The sequence below is a fragment of the Myzus persicae genome, unplaced genomic scaffold, assembly GCF_001856785.1.
Source record: "Myzus persicae strain clone G006 unplaced genomic scaffold, MPER_G0061.0, whole genome shotgun sequence".
NCBI lineage: Eukaryota > Metazoa > Arthropoda > Insecta > Hemiptera > Aphididae > Myzus > Myzus persicae.
This window is the reverse complement of record NW_019104155.1, coordinates 509,582-535,384: the sequence shown is the minus strand read 5'-3', so window position 1 is coordinate 535,384 and position 25,803 is coordinate 509,582. Positions and strand designations below refer to the sequence as shown.

General features: G+C 27.2%; 1 protein-coding gene across 1 annotated transcript in view; it reads right to left on the bottom strand.

The window, feature by feature from the left end:
- Positions 1-17,401, bottom strand: part of LOC111039360 (Kv channel-interacting protein 4) — a 43,656-nt gene extending 26,255 nt beyond the window's left edge. Inside the window, exons 1-2 of the mRNA XM_022322849.1 lie at positions 17,161-17,401; positions 12,480-12,977 (exon numbers count right to left, since the gene is read on the bottom strand). Coding sequence (XP_022178541.1) covers positions 12,480-12,656 — 177 coding nt within the window. The 5' untranslated portion in view covers positions 12,657-12,977; positions 17,161-17,401. The remainder of the gene's footprint in view (positions 1-12,479; positions 12,978-17,160) is intronic.
- Between the last annotated feature and the right edge of the window lie 8,402 nt (positions 17,402-25,803).

The following is a 25,803-nucleotide window of genomic DNA, read 5'->3' as shown; positions in this document are numbered from 1 at the left end:
TAGGTATAAACATGTTCACTATACTATAATAAAGTGGTATATAAAATTACAATAACGACTATGAATACAATGATAATATTGGTTTTGGTGCTCGACACACCAAGATTAATATTTACGCAAGTCTTTTCAGACTTTCAAAGTAGGTACATTATTAAGAAGAATATACATAGGTACTTTACAATATTTATGATTTTATACTTTATTTCAATCGATTGTATAATGTTTTTTCTCTTCCACTTATTTTATCCAAATACGTTCGTATTTCGTATTCATATCTGAGTTGTATAATACTCGTATATATTTTATTCCAGAGGTATAATTTTTACGGAGAAGGTAGTAAATTTACTCATTGGCCATCATTAATATTTATGAAGTTTTGTTTTTCGAAATAAAATACGTCATCTAAGAGTAATAGTTTTATTTTATTTCAATATATTTTATATTTGTTCAATATACGAATATATAGTCATATGCAGAAATCAATGATGTTAAAATAAAAACATTAAAGCAAACGGCTACAGTGTTCCGCTAAAAATCTAAAATTTAGTAGGTACCTATTAGTAGTTAATAATAACTAATATTCTAATTTTAAATTTAATTCTATCTAATATACCTTACTTTCAGTAATGTCAGATCGACTTTTTCCAAAAATAACCACCCGAAAATTAAACCTATTACAATGTATTTATACTGGCTGAAACTAATTTTAAAATCACATAATGTTACTGCCTCAAATTTTAATGTTAGATCCAATGAGCAATAGTATGATAGAAGCATATAATATTATATTTAAGACGAATGAAACAGTGATTACATAACTGAGAAATAAATAAGATTTTGCATAATATTTGTCTATTTAAATTGGAAGAACTGTAAATATTACATTATGCTGTTTGTTATACACTAAATTGTGTAGTGCTCTGGCGACCAATTAATTGGGAGTAAAAAAGAAACACCCAAATTCATAGCAGTCCTAGCCCAAATTATAACAATTTAATAATAAATTAATTACCAACTTGTAATAATATTCACATCGAAACTTAGTAATAGATAGGATACCAGTCTGAACACTGTATGTCTATATGACTAATATTAGACGATTGAATGTATTTTCAAGTCTGTATTTTTTTGGGAGTGTTATTTGATATCGTAAATATATCAACAATAGAGTGGGTGATCCAATCAAATTACGTTAGAAAAATTATAGAACGCTTTGATTGGCACCTTCATTATAGCGTAAAACCAGCAATAACATGTCACTTCCTGCAAGACAAAACTTTTTATTATTTTCGTTGTACCAAGATATCTAATAAGGGTTTGGAACATAAATCAGAAGAACGATTTTGATTTATTTGTATTCCTGTATCCATTCATGAATCACGTTCGTTGCATTTTTACTCTTAAAAAGTGTATAACAGTTACCTATAAGCAAGAGATTGGATAAACATATTATTGTTCAGAGGTTACCCGAAGTAAAATTAGTTTTTAATATTGAAACTATATGTATTTTAAATATACATTGGTAGTATAATTATTTAATGTTAATCTTATTATATTTTACGAGTGTTATACATATTTTATTTTATGAATTATACAGTAAAATCTACATTTGAAACCCCATTCTTTTAATATGGGATTTTTTGTTTATCATCGCAAATATAAAATTGCTTTGACCCAGCCTCCATACATTGTTATAATCAAATCAATGTCCACATTATAAAAGCTTAACTACATTATCTACCTATGGTAAAAAAAAATACTTTACATTTGGCATTATTTCATATTTATTGGTGTTTACGGTAACTATAAACCTAATTATTAATAATCGATTAAAACATAAATTTAAAATAATGTTGGTCATAATGTTAATGTTCGTGCTAAAAAAAATTAATTTATACAATTTAATGGATATATTTTATGAGTTATGACATACATACATGATTATACCAAATTTATTGCTTAATAATATGGACCTACGTCAATAATAAGATAGGTACTAACAAATAATAATAATATATAATAAATTTTCATATTAAATTTAAGATTATAGGTAAATATATATAATATTAAGTTATTTACTTAGAATAATTTGAAAAATATGCCTTGCACACCTATAAAAATAAATATCTATATTATATTTATAAATTGTGGCATTATAGAGATCCACAAATAATCTAGTAGCCTAAAATTACATGGTTTGTAATCCCACCCTATTTTACAAAAATAATAATATCATCGATACGGCTGGATCCATAACCGCCATGACTAATGTCAGCAATGTTACTCAGAACAATGTTATCACTTTATTATTATTAAGTTCTATTCAAATCTAAAAATCCCAATATTACCTAATCAATAATCATTTATAACCTATAGGATCTAAGTTATTATTGTTTTCACACAATTGTTACATATTTAATTCAACATAAGCTACAATACACATATTATATAACAATACAGGGAAAAATATGTTTATCAATAGTCACCACTGAATTAATATTATCTAAAAACAAATTTTTTTTTTAAATTTTTTGTTCAAATCAATATGGTATTCCGGCCAATAAAGATAAATAATTTTTTCCATTACTTGATTTGATAAAATTATATATTTACTAAAAATATATAATTCACATATTAATATTAATATTAAGTTTGTGTAAAAAAAATGTATTCAGATTTATAAAATGTACTAATTGTTTAATTATATCTGTGATATACACCTATATTATGTTAATAAATGAAAAAAGTATGACGATTTTATTGGATAACTAAAAAAATAAAGTCATTAATTTTAATCACATGGAATTTTATGCGATGCCTGACATAGCAAATAAAGGCTTTCCTTCGTCTACTCCATAACCAACGTTGTACTCTCAAAAAGCCATAAATATCTTTGAATAGCCTCTGGGTTTGACTTCCATACAATAATATTAGAATTCGGTCTCGAATAAACGAGAATTTATTTTTCCGATGGACCTTTTATGGCTTATCATTCGGATTTACTACTGTCTTTTCTAGATGGTCAGTTTGAATATTAATGTTTTATCTGTTTGTTTTATATTTTTTTAAATAGGTTCGATTCAACCAGATATGAAAAAATTCATACCGAACACAAAAATATAAAATCAGCACACAAAAAATCTGATGTTATATTTATTATATACGTACCTATAAATATAATACAGTTATAAACATAGTATATTAAATATTTATGTATCTCAGTATTAAAAAAAAAGAGAGATAAAAAATGTCCGCTAGCTAATATGATATTTTGATGAAGGCATTTGGCATAGCACATCGTTATCTTTAACTGCATAGAGTGTGTAAATTAAGTGAACTATATATTTATAATTTACTATACAACAGTAAAGGTCTGTTGAACTAAAAACTGACGGATAAGGGTAAGAATTTCAGACCTATTGTGATGACGGCGCACATTATATTGTTCCTTTACAAAATTCTGGCGTTAACGAAAACCTAAGATGGAAAAATTAAACTTTTAATCTCGTCCTTTTTTATCTTGTGATTTAGCCATAAGACTTGACTAAATCAAATCATAAGTATAGTCGGTTATATATTTTGACTTTGTACGCTGGAATTTTACTTAATAATAAAATATTTCACAATGATTTAAGTTTAATCAACTCAAAGAAACAAAAACAAGTACATATTATGTTTAAGCACATTCCACCAGTCTATAATAGGTACCAGAATGATGAAGGTAAACTTTTTTTACCTCCCTTTGTAGAAATTATGTAGGCACCTTTAGCTCAAAATTAATTTAAAAAATATATAAATATTAACTTTATCAAAAATAAATATATTTGATTTGATTTCCGCTTGTTTAAATTTGATATGTCTCTTCTAAAATGTAGGATTTACGGCGGGCTTTCCTTAAGATAAAAATAAAACGAAACTTTTTAACATGTCAAGACTTTTAATCGTTTGTTGTTCGTTGAAATATTACACCAATAAATTCCAATGATTTAAATACTTTAGCGTAGTACTGTAAACATGTCTTTCCACTTTGTACAAAATGAAAAGAAGGAAACAATGATTGTGCTTTTATACATAAACACAGATTAATTTCAACAATAAAAACAGTCATTTTCTGATATTACCGTAGTAAATGCACAGATTATACAGACTATGGTAACAGTTTATGATTGTACCATAAGATCCATATCATAAAATATAGTATATAACGTCTTATAACCAAACCATATATTTACATTTAATTTCAGTACATTTTAAAAACAAACTTCCTATTTAAGTATCAGTGGTAAATTGGAGATTATGTGTGGATACTGAGTATACTCATTGTTCCGTAACAAAATTATTAAACTTTTGAGTCGTCCAGAGTAAAATATTATTTTATGAGTATCGCTATAAAATATTTTTTTTTTTACAAACCACCCCTACACATAATACAAATAATTAATTGTTCTATAAGAAAAAATTATAACTTTTGGTTAGTATTTTTTATATTTTATACTACGGCTCAAAACAACATTGACTTCAAAAAAACAGAGATTCATAGAAAGGATTACTCAAAAATAGTTGACTTGATTAAATACACGCTTGCTTACAGTCTTACACTATTGTTTTCGTCGATGTTTCTCTCAAAAATAACTAAAAATTTGAAATACATAATTTTTAAATTATGATCTACCTAGTGACCCTTCTCAATTTATAATAAAGATAAAGTGGCTATACACTTTTCAAATTGTTTACTGCACTAAAAATTGTTTTTAAAATCCATAAAAAAGACTAGTCATTCAATACCTGGGAATTAAAAATTTAAATTAAAAAAAAATATTTTCATGAAAGCCCTCATACATTTAATGCACTTTCCAGATAGCTATATGTAAAGAAAAATAATACACTATATCATTCCTAGGTTTTGGAGGAAAGCGATACTATTATTTTCCAGTTTCACTATCCTTAAGTTATTTGACATTAGATATTTTATTTTGTTAAAACAAAAATGAAAAATCAATATCTGTCTACTAACATAAACTATAATGGTGTTGGAAGGGAGAGTTTATTATTATTGCACTGGCCTCCTAATTTGCATAAAATCATCAAATGGCGTGAGGTGCACTATGCAGGTGGTTAAAAAAACGCCAGAAACCGTTCGTGTGCTTCGTTTACGTGTTAAGTGCGCATTATACTTTTTAATGTGATTCCCATTGGACGTAATATTTCAATTTATTGGGTCACGCCAGCAGCCGTAGTCCCTTTGATCAAATTACATTAACGTGTGAATAAAAAAGTAATGATAACAACACAAGAGACCATACTCACGCTTCACGCCTTCACATAGTTTTTTTAAGCATAAATTAAATCAATAACAAACAAAATGTACTGTCCAATACATCGATTGTCAAGTTATATATCAACTTGATAATTTACATTTCTAATAACCTTCGATCAAAATATAGTAAATTACTTTGTACTTGTGTATTAAATACCATCAATAGATTTTTCCTAATTTAATACAAATAGTGAATAGTCTGTTAATAAGTTTAGTAATACATTTATGTTATAATAAATAATTTTTCTCTAAATTATATTTAAGCAGTGAGCGATTTGCACTCGTGATAGAAACTTAAAATTTTTTTTTAAAAATATGTCATTATTATTGCGATATTTTAACAAACACGATTGAAACAAAGTATTATAAAACGATTACAATTCCGTTATTCAATATTTACTTACTTAAACTCAACGCTCATAGGTCATTGATTGTTTAAGTACAAAAAACCATATTTTACATACTTTGCAAGGTATAAATATGTTTAACTAATTTTAAGTTAACTGATTATATCATTAGTTCATAGGACATACCTACAAATTTATTTAGTATATAGGTACTCAAAAAATGTATTAATATTAAGTTTTATATTGAGTATAAAATGACACTGATAGTACACACCCCAGAAGTCTAATCAATACTTTTCACCCCCTTTTAAAAATAATCGTGTTTATTTTCCAATTGCTATTTACTTTTTTGTATTTTTTAATTATTCAATAACAATATTGACACTTAATTGATCTCATAATAATGATGAAATAATTTCTACAAAGTACCTTACGATGAACCTCATATTTTTTAGTTTAGATAAAAACATATTTTCTTAAGAAGACCTCATTATCAGAAACCATTAAAAAATGTAATGTCACTATAAACTAAACTAAAAGAAATATTGACTAAACTTAAATGAATACTAAACTTTATTAAGTTAAAATAAATAAACACCAAAATTGGTGTAAAAATTAAATATATTAAAATGCTCATCAAAATTCTTAATATTTTAAATATTACCATAAATAAATGTAAAGAATTTATAAAGAAATATTGCAATATTTTATAACAAAAATGTAACTATTTTATTTTTAATTTTCATTACGGTTTTAAAATAAAATATTAACACTAAAATAAATTCTGATACTAAATCCTTAGTATGTTATGTTTATCAATCATTATATTAAATGACAATTGTTTTTTTTTCTACACAATGTTAGTATGGTTCAAAACGTACGTTAATAAATGACTCATTAATTTGTGGAACAGGATAGATACTAAAATAAACAATTATATTTGCAAAATTAAAACACAATGGCAAATTAATGAGTTAGGTATCCGATATAAGGGTTCCATGAGTGGAGAAGCCAGTTTGTATTTAAAAAATCCAAAAACAATAGAAAAGGGGATCAAACTCGTCCAATCGCAAAGCGTGTAGAAAAAGAACATTTATCTATTAATGATCGCGGGTCGCAGAGATAATAGGAAGTATCATTTTTCAACGTTCCGTCAATATACGTCAAATAGCTGTCGTTACAATATATATTGAACGTCAGGTCACCCCCTGTGGAATCTATGGTTCACATGACGGACATCCGATCGGAAATACGATAATCGGCCCTCTTTTGGTTTTAGATTTATCCTCTGTTCAAAATATCCGTTAACAAGTTCCACTGATCACTGATTTGCATCAACGTGTTACATCATTACTCTATACGGTAGTTATTATTAATATATTATTTTAGAAAGTGTACTATTTTGATTTACTTTCATTTATTTTAATAAAATACGAATCCTAAAAACAATTATTATGAATGTTTTGTTTTATTGAATCAGTATGTGCAGATCGTGCTATGATAACAAAATCACAGCTACCTATTTTCAAACAAAACAAAAAAATTAAATACATTTATGGAATCATAACCTGCAACTCATTTGAAACGTGTCATTTAAATGAGAGCATTTGTCCTTTCCGCAATAACAATTTACAATAACCCTGGACAATAATTAGAAATCAGTCAGTATTGTAATTTACATTCAAGTCATAAATTACACTACCTATAAAAAAATAAAGATACATTTTTAAATTCTGGACAATCAAAGGAACAAAATATGTTAATATTTACTTTTTGAATTTCTTTGAATTATAGAATAATAAATTCGGTGTTTCTACTTTCAAATGACCTAAAAGCCCACTATTTTTTATTTTAACTATTTTTTAAATCTTAAGAATTTTCAAATTTTATATAATATTAGTTGCATTTTAGTTATATCCAAATCATTTTGCTAGCTCATATCATGTTTAATAATTTAACCTTGTACAATTATGTTAACCAACCACAAAATATATATAACATTTGATTGCAGTACGATTTATTATGATGAAGCAAACTATGAAGGACATTTTTGATGTTACTACTGTGTATTAAATCCACGAACATAGATAAATTATAAAATGTAAAATGGACGGCACTTGTGCCGCCAAGATTGAAGATTGTCATCGTTGTCTTTCACTCGTGGTGTAATATTACAACCAACTCCGGTTCAGTAAAATCAAAACTTTAGGCTTATAACTAGAAAAAAAATTACTTTAACTTATTATAATACCGTATAGTCAGGTATTTATAGAATATAAAAAATAATATTTCAGTGCCTTATAACACATATACAAGTTCCAATGAGTATAAAGAAAATTATATTTTCATAAAATCATAGAAACAGTTCTGCTCTTAAAGTTGTGTATCTAGTGAATTCTTATACTCCAGTTACAGTTTTAAGTTAATACTTTTTATTTCAAGAAACAAAATTTACCATGCCCCGTGTGTTACGGATAAATTGACAGATATTGGTAGATATGGAAAATATATTGTTGTTCTGTTTCACGAATTACTTTAAATGATTTTGTTTTCAAATAATAAAGAATATAGATTATATTATGTAATTACAAAAATATAACGATACTAATCAAAAAAAAAAAAACTTAACCATACATTCGTACAAATAAAAATTCAAAATAAAATAAATTGTCCAATATTAAGTAAAATATAAATGAATTTTAATTATAAAATTATGGTCACACGGCGTTCGAGGTAGGCTTTATAGCTACACTGCGTCATATTACGATCGTAAAATGGTTTTCCCAATATCGCAGAACTATGATATTTGGTTTATGCATTTCATAATTTAGGTTTAAGAAAACAAATTTTTTTAAATCCGTTTTTTTATCGTTTTTACCACCATTTCATGCTTATTCTGTACTAATTTTTAAATAAATAAAAAACGAAATTAACAAAAATAATATCACACATAATTACTGTGAAACTACCTAGAATACAATAAAACATGACCTGAACATTACAGATATTTTTAAGCAGAAATTTTTCTATTTTCTATTTTACTATGCCATTTATGTCATGTATATTGTAATAGCTAACAGGCATTTTATATTCCACAATACATTAGTATTTGTATATGCATAGTAAAAATATCATTTTGATATGAAAAGCCACTCTCGATGTGGCATGATTGAAATTTTGCACTAGGGCAGTAATGTTTTAGGGTACAAAAAAAAGTCATACAAATGCCCGACCCTATTCATTATGTATAGTCACGTACTCGCATATAAAGTTTATTATCTATATATCTAAAAAGTACTGATATACACGCAGAAATGTATAAGGCAATTCATTAATTATGTCCGATTAGTCGGATGGGTTCATGGAAACTATAATTCCCCATCCCAAAAAAAAATGTACATTCATCATAATAAATCACATTGCAGAACTTTTATTAAATATACCTATTAATTGTATTCTAAATCTTAAATATTTCCTACAGAAGTATAATTACATTCGAGTTGTAGTAAGTATTCCAAAAAAATTGTATGTATCGTACTTAGTGTCACCAAACAAATACATGGGTAGTATAGTGTAACACAGCATAATCGTACAAATAAAAAATTTCAAACATCACGAAAAATACATGAACAAATAAATTATTAGAAAATATTGTTAGTTTATGATATGGAAATATATCTCACACACTTTATTACTTAAACATATGTATTCTTATTCTTTACACAATGTTATACCCGAGTTGTTTTCGTGATTTATGAATGTATATTATGTTTACCTGTCAGTTGTACATATTTTCAGTGTACACAAAATAAGAAATCTAAAGGGCGTGTTAATGTGTTATGCTATGAAAATTTCAAGATTAATATGAAATGTATGGGTAAATACGTATAATATATTTTATTATAAAAAGGACACAATCAAATTTAGTTTTTTTAAGAAAAAAAATGCCATCAAATAGAATATTTCATATCTAATAGATTATAAAACTACATTAAAATCTCATTAGTAATTTGTTGTGTTCCTTAAAATTATCGATGTTCAACAAAGCAATATATTTTGTAATTTAAATCTAAAAACTAATAAACTATTAAAGTATTAACTTAATAATTATATCAAGTGAAGTAAAATAGGAGCTCGAAACAGTGGATTGCAATAATAATGTAGTATGGGTCATAACTCATAAGTATGTAATAATTAATCGAAAAACAGGTAAGCGAATATAAGCTGTTCATAGATTACAATCAGCTTTTAATTTCCAATATTTAAGAATACAGAAATTAATAATACTACGAAATACCAATTTTAATATTAATGGTATTTTGTTATGTTTCTTATTGTAATTATTTTACAATAAATATTTTTACATAAAATAATTGTTTGCAAGAAAAATCCATGAAATTTAAGCCTAAGATAAAAGCGTGCGGTAATATTATACTAAGCAAATTAATGTATTATGAAATACCAAAAATAATGAAATATAAAGCTCTGATTAAATTAAATCTGACTAATTTATGTTTAATATTAACTAAATTTAATTTAAACTGAACTATATCAAATAATTGGAAATAAAATCATTTAAAATGTATATAAGTGTATATTCAAAACATAACCAATCCAAAATACTATTAAATAAAGTTTAAATCCTAAGAATAATTCTTATCAATTTTAGAAAGACAAACTAAGAGCATTTGGTACATATTTAAAGTTGTTAAACTAATAATAATCACCAAAAAATAGTATAATAAGCTATTACAACTGTTTCATTTTATTTTGCCACTGTCTAAGAACCTAAAATTCTGTCGAATGAGATTTTTCGAGCATTAAAATGTTAATTACCCGACTCGGAGTCATTTTCAGTCGGCAATATCTTTTTTCTCTCGTTAAAAATGTTACATTATTTTCCACACAGTTACTCTTTTTCTCGTTTTCTTTTTTTCCTTTTGAAAGAACGAACTAAACAGTACAACACAAAATGAGAATGGGAATCTATAGGTTCTTTTGACAGAAAATAACGCAGACATTTGTAACATCATAGTTTTCCCATGTGAATACCACGACTTAACACCTACCAGTGAAAAATGACGAGGGCAGTACCGTCTCCCTTCCTACCAACAACACCCTATGCACTTAAAAGTGAAAATGAACGACGTACAGCTACTTGATTAAACATCATTAGTACTAAACACTCGCATAGTGAAACAGTATAAAAGTAACTGTCATGACCGCTAATTAAGCGTATTAATGAACCGACACGTCGTCCAATGATGTTCGAGATTAGTCGGCCACTTCTGCTTTCAAAAGAACATCATCAAAAAAATTGTTATATACACAAGTTAAGTAAGCCCGTGTAAAATTAAAATCACGCGTACCGTAAAATAATAATTATTAATTAAAATTATAAATATCCCTGTTAAAAGTAACTCAAATCATGATGTCACAAAGATACGATGCATTATTATTTATTTTCATTTAGGTTTTGTAATTGTTTTTGGTTTAATATACTCCAATAAAATCGTAATACTAAACATATTATATAGACACAATATCCATTAGATATAATGCAATAAGTGTATTGGTTACTAGGGGATAGTAATAGTGACGGGTGGAACATTTCATTAAAAAAGTCTTCCACTAAGGATACAAATATAACATACTTTTTAGTATTAAGCTGAGCACAGAGAAAAAACAACCGTCCACGTTTATTAAATATTTGATTGTGATTACACTATGATTACATTATGCGTAATATTGTTATGTTATTGTTCCCAGTACCTTCGTTCTTCATATTATGCCGGTATAGTCAAACCAACAATATTATTGATACTTTATGGAAAACTTTGATTTTTCATTATAACAGTAGGTATTTTGGATAATACTAGTATATAGGCAGTACTACCTATAACTGTTATAGTTGCATAACCTACTTTAAACCTTTATTATATTTAATATCAAACTGAATAAAAGTAGGTTAGGTACTCGTTATACAACATGGTCAGTGTTAATTGTATATTTTACAAATACAAGTAAAAATATTTCATAACTCATAAAACAAGCTTTTTAAGGTTAGCAGAGTTATCGTTAGATCTCAAGGACAATCATAAATAAATAAAACCAAATATCATAACTATGGCAAAAAAGAAACCCACTTGCAATTACGTGGAAATATGCTCGTTATTTATAACAAACAATAATTTTAATAATTGTAAGAAAATATAGTATTAATTATTCCAAAACATACGACACGTTTAAGACTACTCGGACTACGTCTCGTTGGAACTGTTATACGCTCGACTTCATTGGATATCTAAATTTCAATACTCACATACGTCTTATTGTACGTGCAAAATAAATAATAATTGCACTTATCGTTTGTACCAAATTTCACATTGTGATTAAAAATTTTAATATTGTTATTATGCACACATGGTCAAATAATAACCTATGAGAATAAATAATATATTTTCATATGATTTTTATCATGTGCTGGTGAGTGGATGGGGGTGGATGGGGATGGAGTACTCAATTACAGCGAATTCGGAAAGTGTCACCCCGTGCCTGACATTTTCCCCAAAACGTGAATTTTTCCACTCTAATTTATTATTTTAATTATCAAATAATCTTATACATCACTCGTGAAAAAAAAAATATATTATTAAAACGATTTCGTTTTCAGTTGAGTTTTCCGTATATGTATAAATCGGGTAAAAAATCAGTTGGAATTTCAAGTAGGTCGTCGAACGTACGAGGGCCACGAAACGATTACCCGACGATTGACTGACGATTAATTAAAAAAAACATAGGAAATCGCCACCGACCTGTTTAAATCCCCTGTACATGATGCGGATCTCTTGTCTCGTGAACTTGGTCTGTCGGCACAGGTCCTCTAGGGCGACGGGCCTAGGGTGCGGAAACGCAGACGTGTTGTTCAGCTGTTCCTCGAGCTCGATTAGTGTCGCCTCTTCGATGATCGGGCTGTCGGGGGGCGTCGCCATTGCACGGTGGCCCCCCAATCGTTCACCGTTGCTGCAGTTGCTGCAGTTGCTGCTGTTGCTGCCGCTGCCGCCGCTGTTGCCTCAGCTGTTGCTGCAGCCGCTGTCGTTGCCCCTGGCGGCGAGGTCGTTGCTGTTTGCGCTGTTTTCCCGCTCGTCGCACGCTATCAGCACACGCACTGGCCACCCGATGGTCCGCCCCGGTGCACCAGTTGTCCTGGTACGTCATCGTCCACGACAAGGACGACCGGAGCGATCGGCGGCGGCGGCCACCGCCCAATTATTTCGTTGCTCGGTTCAATATTTTAATGGCCTTTGGATCACCTAAAACAAGATGGATAATAATAATAATAATAATAATAATAATTTGAGCGGACAACAACGATATTAAAAATAAAAGGATCTATTAAAATCTGTCCGTCTGTCAGGCAGATCCAGCAGATCCGATTCGATCCGATCCCAAACGATCGAATATTCAAAATATAATACGTCGACAACGGGTTTAGTTCATATAAACCTATCAACATGGTACGGTATCCAACAATTGTGGATGGTTTGGCATAACTAAAAAGTTTAATAATTATAGTACGTCTTCACACTATGGATTTTTATGACGAGAAAATAGGATTACAACTATAGTTATAAAAACTGCACGCCATGGCTAGTTGAAATTAAATTATAAAGTCCTAATTAATCAGTAATGAGACACCTAAATTACCTTGTAATATTGTACGACCGAAGTACCAAAACACAAGGCCTTGGACATAATCATATTGATGCATTAAAATTTAAAAAAAATTCTACTCCTATAGTCACTGTAATAATACCTACCCTCAAAAAATAGATTAAAAAGGATATCACAACGAATTAAATATATATTAAACCCGTGTAAACCAGTGTAAAACAGTGTAAACCTAAATTAAGCTTCAATTTTAAAATATATTTTAATGCAGGCATAAAGAATAAGAATTAATGAATTTATTTTGCCAAAACTATTTCCACTTTATTATATTAATAGAATTCTCGAGATATAACTTAATTAAAACAGATTAATTCTGCAGTATTATATTTTGAAGTTCATCGATGAGCACAAACTGAATGATACAACCTCGTCATACTTTATGAATAAACAATTATTAAACATAAAATTGTAATATTAGCTATAGTTTTAGAAAATCACACAAATAATATTATTTTTATAAGACAGGTTAAATTATTTTATCGGTTTTATAAATCGTATTTTAAAAAATTAATCATTCTCGTTCATGTATTTAATCTTTGATACAGAGCTTAAAATATTATTTTCATATAAATGGTGTAGTGTTAATAGTATACTAATCGATTTTCCAAAGTCGATTTTTTTTTATTAATCTTTTTGAAAAATGGTAAAAAAATATTTATTTTATCATTAACAAGAATACAATAATAGTCTTTCCATTCGAGATACTTAAATTGTTAAATTATTATCACAAACATAAATAAATTCCAGAACTAAACTCTTGATAATATGTAACAAGGAACACGAACACTTAAAACATAAATTTTAAGCTTACATTATTTTAGAAATATGTATTTATAAAATAATCCAATAACTGTAAGCCACTAACTATATTTTAAAACAGGCCTTCTTTTTATACAATTTTTCGTATTTATTAATGGCTCTTTTCAAACATAAAAATAATATTAATTACAATTACAAACTATAGGCATAAGTACTGTAAGTATGCTATAAATATATTTTTACTTAATACATTTTGCTTCAAAGTAAATTTTTTTGATAAATTCGATAGTAACATAATATACGCAATACATAATATAATATAAATAAAATATCCAGCTATAAGCACAACGCAATAATTAACTTATAATAATAATCAATCAGAATTTAGACAGGAGAAGTAGAGTGTATATATGTAACAAATCAATAATATATATATATATGTTTGAATTTACCTAATCTCTCATCAAAACTTCAAAATATCTATAATTAATTAACGTGTACATTGTACATACATCAAAACTTTAAGAAAAATATTTCCTACTTTAATATGAAGTCAATAAAGTATCAAGCTTAAGTTAGTTTCAAAATTAAAAGTCAATATAACTTACTCGCGTAAATCTATCCATAGAGGAATATATTATTTAAAATGTGTTATAATAATGTTTAAATAGGTTAACAAATAAAAACACATCAAATTAAATATTTATAGAAAAAAGTAGCTTTTTAAGTTTAATGGAACACCCTTTAAATGCAATGACCTCTACACGTACCTAGTTAAATACATTATACAACCAACAGTCTCAGTACAATACACTTCAAAATAATATTATGGGAGTTTTTTGTTAAATATAGCATATGATATATATTGAATATTCAACTGGAATGTTTACAATGATTTAACAGTTGAACTGGCCCTTTGTTATTGTTAAATTTAACAAAAACAAAACAAACTTCGATTTATTTTACCTTTTTACTTGCTTTTCTGCCAATAAATGATTTATTGCTCGTAACACGGAGGTGCATAAAGTTACTATACTGCTGTTATTTATTATTTTGTTACATCTAATATTTGACTGTGTGCTTGAAATAAAAACAAAAATGGAATTCTGTGTGCGCCAAAGTGAACAAGATAAAATATTATACACTTAAACATTCAACTTTTTTCATAACTTAAAAAATATTTTACATATTTTTATGTAAAATATATTTCATACACACTACTCTAATAACGTCCAAGTCCAGACCTCTCGTATAACATCAATTTAGGGAAAAAACAGTGTCATAAATGCATATAATATTTTATTTTTCTGTAGTGTTTTAGAAATTTAATACTTATGTTTTTATATTATAGCATAATCATTTGAATTTTTAGGTAAGTACTAAATCTGGTTACAAAAAATAATACTTACCAATGACAAAACACATTTTATGACTTTTAGCCATGCCTTTAACACACATTTAAACTTCAAATATCACATAATAACTTTCAATAATAATTTTTTTCTTTAACAACGGCCCGTCACGTTTTTAATTTAATTTTAATTTTTTTTTGTCTACGGAAATGGCAGCCAACAGAATTCCTGGGAGGATTTAATTCTGATAAGTGGGTAAAATGCGGTTGGTTCCGAAATTAAAGTTGTGGAAATGTTTAATTTCTGTCGAGTAGTGAGTTTTATTCTCCGTCTCTGTCCAGTCGGAACAGAGTGCAATATAAAAAACAAAGGATGAAGAAACTTAATTAGTCTTTTAAGACGTCTTTTTGGTAAGCTTTAGTTTCCAGTTTTTTCAGGAACTATGCCAAAAACCACCGGGAGTTCCTTCGATGGATAATGTTTACAATAACTTATAAGTATACGAAAGACTATGAATCACAATAAAGAAAATATATTAGACAATACTTCTTATCATGTGCAGGCCAAAAGCTCTGAACAATACGTCATAACAACTCTATACCGTTCATAAAAAATATATTTTATAGTCTCCAGTACATTTTACACATTTAAGCACATAAATAAAAGATTTCTTTGCAAAATAAAACGATACATTTTTCATATATTCCAACTATTTTTTTTTCTGGGAAAGTCAAAGACTAAATTCCGATATTTATTTGTTTAAAAATAATATTAAATACCTTTGTATTCATATATTTCGTACTTTTTATATTTATTTAATCTATTACATTCACTCGAGAAACATAAGTGTAACGATTATTTTATTGCGTGTGACTTTTCAATAAACCATTTATAGTTTTATTAGTCTTCACAAAGACAATAAAATTCATATTTTTTCTTTGTATTTACAACAATACTTGTATTCAGTAAGCAACAGGTTTGAAACTAATAAAGTAGTAATATCTCTAATTATTTGATGACATAAATATGTAATTTTTAATACGATAATAGACCAATAAATATCAATTAAATATGAATAGTAAATGCATAAAATTATACAATAGTTTGAAATATACATAATTTACGAATCTTCATTTCATTTTTAAATTGAATATTTCAAAGCACCTATAATATTATAATTTCATTCATATACATGGTTGATATAAAATGTTTCATTAAATTCAAAATTGAAAGTGCGAATAACCAATGCGATGGCATCGTATTTTAAGATTATTCACACAATGATCAGTATTATAATTTTAAGTCTATAAAAAACAAACATCGATAAACATATATGATTTAAAAACGTTATAATATTTACCTTAATAAAATGAATAACTATAAAATAATAACATAAAAGATTGCATTTGAATAGTGTACAAATCATTTTCATACTCCACAAGTATAAGAGCTAGTTTACTGTATTAATATTAACAAAATACGAAATAAAATGCCCAGTTAACATTAAACCAAGCATAAGTATATTCAAACAAACAAAAATGTAGTTTTAAATCAATTTGCTTATATTTATAACGGTAAAGTAAATTTAAAATTATAAATAACATACAATGGCGCGAAATAAATAAGTATTTAATAATATTTACATATCACTCACCAGTCTTTTCGAATTTTTTTTAATATTGTAGAAAAATTATACACGTGACAGCGCCAATAAAAAGTGTTAAGTTGATTGAAAAAAAAAATAAATTATTAGTGATGGTTAAAGAATAACTATTTTTGGGAAAATTGCCAGAAGAGATGGGTATAATGTGCATGGACTAACTAAAAAGCACAGTCATGAGCGGTGCCAACAACTTGACTCGAAGCTGCTAAAGCTACTGTGGTCGCCGCAGCTGCCGCCAGGACCCACCGAAGGCGCAATCAGTGTTGCCAAAAGCCCTCGAGACACGGTTTTATTTTAAGGATACTATAAAATGGTAAGGTGCTTGCCCAATAATAATTACCTAGCAATATAACAGGGAATCGAGCTATGAAAACAATGTCCTAAGTTTGTTGTTTATTAAGTTAATCAATGTATTAATTGTTTAAAATATATAATAATTAATAGTCACAAATTTTAAATGTATACCTATGCTACATTACTACTATAACATATAGCTAAACCAATCAGCAAATCTCTGGTGCATTGAAATTTGGATTTATATTGAAGTTCTAATATTCATTCCTAGTAATTTTTTAGGATGTCAAACCTTCGCAAAATCTAGCAATGTGTTTAGTTTATTTTAAATAAAAAATATATATTATCTGAAACTAAACTTAAGTAATCGCGTTTATTGTTTACATAATATATAGGTATGAACACATTATGATGAATTCCAAATGTTGAATATTCATTTAAAAAATATTTTTTTAACTTTAATTAAAAATCAATAACCAGATTACATTATACACAATAAACTCAAATTTACCATTTAAATAATAACTGTTTTGTAAAATATATTTTTTTTTAAATCTCAAGATTTTAAGATAATTCATAATCATAGTTATTTATAATTTATTCAAATACACTATGTAATATTAACTATGTATTAATTTTCTCACAACTTCTGAAGAATAGTACGAAATTTTACAAGTATTGTTTTTTTTAGAAATATAAAGAAAATTAATTGATTTAGTTTTACAAAACAAAATATGTAAATAGGTAGTACATAATAAATGAATAGGCACTAAAAAATAATATTTGGAACACTCTATTTAAGTAAGCTCATGATATTAATATGCATAATACATAAAATATATAAATATAATATGTTTATGCTAAAAAAGTGCATGGAAATGCAATTTTAAAATGTAAATAAATATGAGACAAAATGCATTGAAGTATAAATAAAGATCTATAAATTCATTTCATAAAACAAGTTCAAACAAAAATTTTTTAAATATAATATTAAATAATTCCACAGTTAAAGCTAGGCAAAATTAGAGGAACTTTAGTGGATAGATCTTTTTTAATTAAACGAATCTTTTGCTCTACTTGCAACGTACAGTCATACACTCAATAAAACCAAATATCGTGTTCTCACACAAATAGGTACACACAGACAAGTATAGTGTGTGTTAAACTTCAAACTCACACACAATAAAAGACAAAAGATACAAAAGCCTTATAAACTATTGTACTTTAAATACAAACACACTAAACCAGCAAGACTTAAAACAGTAGCTGATATAAAATAGGTATAAATAATGTATAGTTGTCACTATACAATATAAATTTTATAATATAAAATAAAAATATACATCAATGCCAAGTAAACGATATTTGAGACAAATTGATAATATTTAGAAAATTAGGTTCAAATATTATATAATTAAATTAAAATGTATAATTTTACCTCATTGCAATATTGTGAAAGTGTATTATAAAGTTAAAATTATATAAAAACATCAAAATAGTTGTACAAGTGTTTTTTTGTTTTTTAATGAATTCGAGTAGCCTCGTCATAATAAAGTTGATTCAATGGTCATTTTGATGGTGTTATGGAGTACAAAATAATATTTAAATATTCAACAATTATTGAATGGGTTCATAAAACATGTGTAATAAAATAGAAGTATGTATTATACATGCATGTATGGCATGCCATAATCGTGTACCTACTTTGTCTGTCATCTAGTTGTAAGTACTTAGTGACTAGCTACCTACATATTAAACAAGAAAAATACAATGGTTTCACATAAAAAGCATGGTTTTAAATGGGAGTGCTACTATCAAATTTCTTATAATAACTTCATGTAATAAATTAATAACATTGTAAAGACCATTTGTTATAAAAATAATATAATTTGGATAAAAATAATTTAAAAATCAGAAAACATAACTGTGTATAAGGATCAAGTTTGTAAGAAATTAGCTCACACAGTCGACCAGTCATCGAAGTAGAACTCACAGATAATATTTGAATTATAAATAAGGGATTGTTTAAATAAATGGCTTTAGATTTCAAAATTGCATTTTTCCAAAATCATAATATCAAATAAAATTTGAATTGAAGTTTACTATTTACATGTGATGGAAAATTTTTTTTTAAATTAGATTGAAACGGTTGTTACCTCATTAAAAGAACTATTTCGAGTTTTTTGGGACAAATATTATTTAAATTTACATTTATTGTTGGTATCACATTAATGGTAAGATATTACGCAATATTAACTAGAATTACTCAATAAATTACTCTAATATACCTACATATATATAGAATGTAGATTATATTTACTACCGTAAACAAGTATTTATTTCGGTACATTCCAAACAAATTAATTATAAATAAACACATACTATTATGCATACAATTATAATATAACCAATATATAATATATATTATATACTATAAAGATAAAATGTAAATTAGAAAAAAATACACCAATTTTAAGCGACTCAGTCAGCGCTTTTCTGGCACTTACAATCCTTTCCCAACAAATTAAATCACCCAAAAGATAAAAAATGAATTAAATACGACAAATAATTTAGAATTTATGTGAGCTCTATTACAGGTAGGTATAACCGTTAGCGAAATGCCCAATAAATGCCTGTTACCAGAGCAATCCTTCGCCCAACAATCAGTAAAATACCAGTCAATTACGAGAAATCACTATAGCCATAAGAGCCAAACCCATTCTTTTATAAACTATATCAAATAAGCAAATATTTAAGTCAAATGTGCAAGTCCGTGAAGTAAGCCACGTAACGTGAATATTTTTGTACCAAATTTTATCAAAAATGTGTAAGTTACTTGTAAGTTCATATAAGCACAAATTGGGAATTTTTAAGTTCAGCCGTTTTCAATTATCCACAAAAGCTTAAATCACGGCTAACTTCTGCGAAACTTGGCCGTTTTATCATTTCACGGTTTTCGACCGAGCCAAAATTTCCAGTGCAATTTGTAAGTATTTGTAAGAAAAAATTTAAAATTTGTAAGTCATGCCTCTCTTAATTAAGCACAAATACTTACAAATTGAGCTGGACATTTTGGCACAGTCAAAGTTGAAAAATCTCGATGAATCGCGGCCAACTTCTATTTAAAGAAAATTAAGGGAGGGATGACTACAAGTTTTAAATTTTACTCACAAATACTTACAAATTGCGCTGGACATTTTGGCTCGGTCGAAAACTTTAAAATGATAAAACGGCCAAGTTTCGCAGAAGTTAGCCGTGATTTAAGCTTTTGTGGATAATTGAAAATGGCTGAACTTACAAATTCCCAATTTGTGCTTTCATGAACCTACAAATAACTTACAAATTTTTGATAAAATTTGGTACAAAAATGTTCACGTTACATGCCTAACTTCACGGAGCCCGAATGTGCACTGTAAACATACATACATACATATAAATATACATATAATCATAATAGGTATACATATTATATTATGTATTAATTATATTAATTATATAATAACGAACACACTACACAGTAGAAAACACAACGATTGTTATTTGAGATGACAGACGACGATGAGCATATACATTTAAGAAATATTATGTATTATGCATAAACCTACTATTCATAGATATGTATATGGGAAGTCATTATTTTTCGGCTCGTGTTCCCTGTGTGTAATAAATGCTTATCATCGTTAATCTTCATTATTCAAACTGCCGAATGATTATTTCCAATTAAAACTGTTCTCCTACATAGTAAGTGTTCGAATTTATTTATACGACAACCTATTTTGTGTATCTATATTATAATAATATGATGTTATATGCACAGCGCGTCTGTTAGTTGTTAGTTGTTACAGAGTGATCATTGCGGTGTATCATATCTTCACTACAAATCTCGGGTTAAACTGTGTAGGTACCTACTGTATTTTAAATAAGCTTTTTAATAATAATAATTAATAACATACGTGTCAAACCCTGACGACTGTTAGGAAGCTTTTTTTAAATCTCCTCACGTACACTGATAACCCCTTTTTAATCTGCATCATCATCAAATGGACAGTTCAAGTATATATCCACACACTGTGGTTATTGTAACGTAACGCATATCTAATACTTTTATTATTAAAATAATATTAACATAATTTTGTACAACTTATTAAAATGTTCAACTACTAGCAACGATATATTATGGCATATAACTTACCTTTCGAAACATTTTTACTGTTCCAATCTTCCAGTTTGAGGGTGGTTTTTGATAGCAAGTTGGAACTTTAGGCCCTTCGGGGGCAAAAAATAAAAAATTTCATGTATTTTCAAAATAATAAGAATTTGTGCGCAAAACTTATTTTTGTTTAATAAAAACTCTACTTTAAATAAAATACAAGTTGTATTTTAGTGATTTTATTGTAAATCAAAAGTATTACTCATAGGGCGACTTAACACATTTTGCCATTAGGTAAGCATATTATTATTACCTATTTATTAATTATGGACTATGATATTTTCAAAATATTAGTGTCATCTTCCATTTAGCTAAAAGAAAAATACAAAATATAAAATATGTTTAGAAATATAGGCTCAATAACCGCCTCAACTCTGAGTCGTTTTTCATACACAATGATTAAATTATTGTATATCATTGAATTCGAATTAAATATTCTAAATATAACAGTAGCAACTGAAAAAGCTGAAGAGGTAAACTCGAAACCTATTATACAGCAGAGCTAGCTGCCTGGTTTTTTTTAAAAATTATTTAATGTTTTAACCGAATTTCGATACATTAATAATAGGTTTGGGGAATCATGTCATGCAATATAAAATACATTCAAAATCCCTTCAGGGATACTTTATATAAAAGCAATTTATACAACCTACGTAGATATTTGTCGTTTCTTACTATTTTTAAAAAAAAAACTTAATAGGGAATTTCGGTGCAGTGCATCATGAGTCCAATAGTATGTATATTATGCGCACTAAACATTGCAACCGTCATTGTCACAATATAATAAGACACAGTTATACATTGTTAACGTTATTACAGTGCAGCTATGAATATTCCAACCGGTATAGTAGATGGCTTTTAAAATCAGTTATATCGCGCGCGCAATCGTTTAACGACCGTGCAAAACGGGATTTATCATTTAAATTCAAACACTCATTGCGAGAATTATTTTAATTATAATTAAAGAAGAATGAATTATTACCACAATTAAAATGTTTATTACACAATAAATAACGCCCCAAAACTACATCGCACGTGGGCTTAAATTAATGCGTGGAGTCGTCGCAAATACCAACAGTTTTAATAGATATTGATTCACCCGTTTTCCGTGATTCATATCGGGGTCGCTCAGGTGAGATATGAAGGGTGGTTCAAACTTCAAAACAATCTTATGTAACCTCCACTACAGCGTTTGTAGGCTTGAAGCGAGCTTTTGCATAACGTAATATAAACCGAACAATATAATCGTCGGTATGTACCAAGTAAAGAGAATTGGATTATTCTTAATTCACTGTAGTATTTTAGAGATATTGATTGTCAAAAAAATAAAAAAATTTTTCTAAATATAATTAGTAATATTCAAATTGGATTTAATACAGCCAACGTACATAAATTTGACGTAAAACGTAGTATAGATAACCTAGGACATCTCACAAAAAGATTGCGTGTAAGTACACCAAAAAAAAAAACCCAAATGTTATTCCAACCGCTGTGCTTTGTATATAGTATCTATGTACAATAAACATTTAGATTACAGTATTATAAATAAAAGTTTTTAATTTTTAAATCGTATTCCAAGGTAAAGACAAATTGTACAGTTGTGCTTTTAACTTATGTTAATTTATTCACTGCGATAACGTTAGAGTTGGACTTAGCTTTAAACTATAATAACATGTAATTGCTGTACCTATATGGGTTTTTTTTAAGTTAACGATTAGTAGGTACTTGTAAATGTAGTTCAAAATATTAGTGAAGTAAGTCATATTGTCTGTTCTACACATACTGATGTTTTTCAGGGGTGGACTGGCTAGGGTAGCTGGTGGGCAATCACAGCTCTGGCCTGTGAAAATTTGGGCTGCTTGGATAAATTTGGCCAAAAAAATTAAATAGAATTTTATTATCAGTCCAAAATTTAGGCTGAATTTTCTGTTTCTCCGGGACTGGTTTTTATTCCCAGCCCATCTCTGTATACTTGGATTCATTAATTATTATAGATTGCAATTTTCTCTTAAGAGTATTATTTAGCAACTTTGGATATTGATTACGAAATAAGGTACGTTTTGATGAAATGAGTTTCGGTGAGAGGGAGGTTACATATACGTATTGAAATATATCCTGCAATATCATATCACAGATTATATTGAACTGTATTAATATTAAAATATATTAATATATTTATATTAATCTGTGATCATATTATATTACCAGTGTTGTGCACACATAATTTTAAAATTATCTAGATAAGATGACAAGTGATTTAATAAAATAGTACCTAGATAAAAGATAATATAACATCTTTTTTATTTAGATAAAAAAACAAACAGTTATACAGTATTTTGGTTTTTAAATCCTTAAACAATTAAATTATAATGTAGGAAGAGCGATGACTGGATGGTTTCTTCCCTCAACCTCAAGTATTAATTGCTTGTACCACATATTATTATTATGCCCTTGGACATAGATTGTATATTTCTTATAAAAATAAATTATAATGTATACACATAATTATGATCTTATACTTAATATTATTTATTATTTCATATAAAAATACAAAATGGATTAAATTAATAAATTTGAATAAAAAATAGTAATATTTAATGCATATTTAATATATTGAACATTTTAAATTATCTGGACTCTTAATTGTATCGTTTAGGTAATGAATTAATGACAATATATTGTAACAAAAACATAATAATCAACGCTAATAATTAAATCTAAAAATAATTTATTTTGCTTGATTTTAAATATACCTACTAACATTTCACAATTACGCAGTCTGGATGATGCTTTGTGAACTAATTGTGGCATTTGGCGAGTTTTGGAAAAAATCATGTGAAATTAATGAAAATGTTATCTAATTATCTGCATGTCGATAATCAGATAACAGTTTTAACTATCTAGATAAGATAAAAAGATGAATATTTTTATCTAAATAATGCACAACACTGCAGTTACAACTTAATATAATATTACTATACATACTATACATAATTTTAAAAAAATTATAAAATATTATAGTATAAAGATCTTTTGCTTTTCATAGTTTGTATTATAATCAAGTTGTCCAGACGAAAATTATGTATGTATTAATGGCCCTGCTTGTGTGTCTTTAATAAGGGACAATATTTAGGTAATATGCAATTCCCTCAACGCCGTCAATGGCATTTATGTTGGTCATAAATAGGGTTAAGATGTTTATGACTTTTATCGTTTTCCTTTTAGTCATGCACATTGCAGACCAAGTTATAAATTCGTTTTGTATAACAGAATCAGAAACATTATTTTTTTTGCATATATTAAATGGATTTTTATGAATAAATGCATATTTTGAAGAAAAAAATTGTAAATATTGCATATTTCGATAAAAAAAAAAAACTCAATATATGTACCTATTTTAAATCAGAAAAACTAAAAAAAAAACAATATTATATAGACATTATAAACGATAAAACGAATGAATAGGCATTGTTGGTTCCACAGCTTACCTAAACGAGAAAATTTGAAAAGTGTTGTTTTTAATAACCTTATCTATACTACTTACTTATCAGTTATATTTTTACGACCAATAATCGTGATTGAGTGATGATGTCTATCTGACATATAAAGTGACTTAAAGATTTAAAATCTTTAGTTAGGTACCTTCATAGTGTATGGTAAAAGTTCCCAAAATTAAAAGTTAAAATACTGGCAATACTGATCAAAGTTATTTTAGAGTTCGGAGAAGAAGTATTTTCAACAGATATATCAGTATTTAGTGCTATTCTGTAAAGTAAGTATGTGGAGTAAAAATGTCATCTAAAAAATGTACGTTACACAATATATTACAAGTACAAGTTCACATTTGTTTGTTTGTTTATTTGTATTTTTTTTTTTTATTAATTTATAGTATATTTTTATTTAATAATAACATTAATAACATTTTAAAATGTCATATTTGATATTTAAGGGCAAATTTTAATAACTTTTGGGCATATTTGCATGCATTTTCAAATTTTCTAAAGGTTATAATCATGCTAACCCTAGTCATAAACAATGATTAGCGAAAATGTCATTGTATAAGGGTGCCAAACTATCTATACGTATACTCATTGCATGTGCTATGTGCACACATGTCAATTTTTTACTCA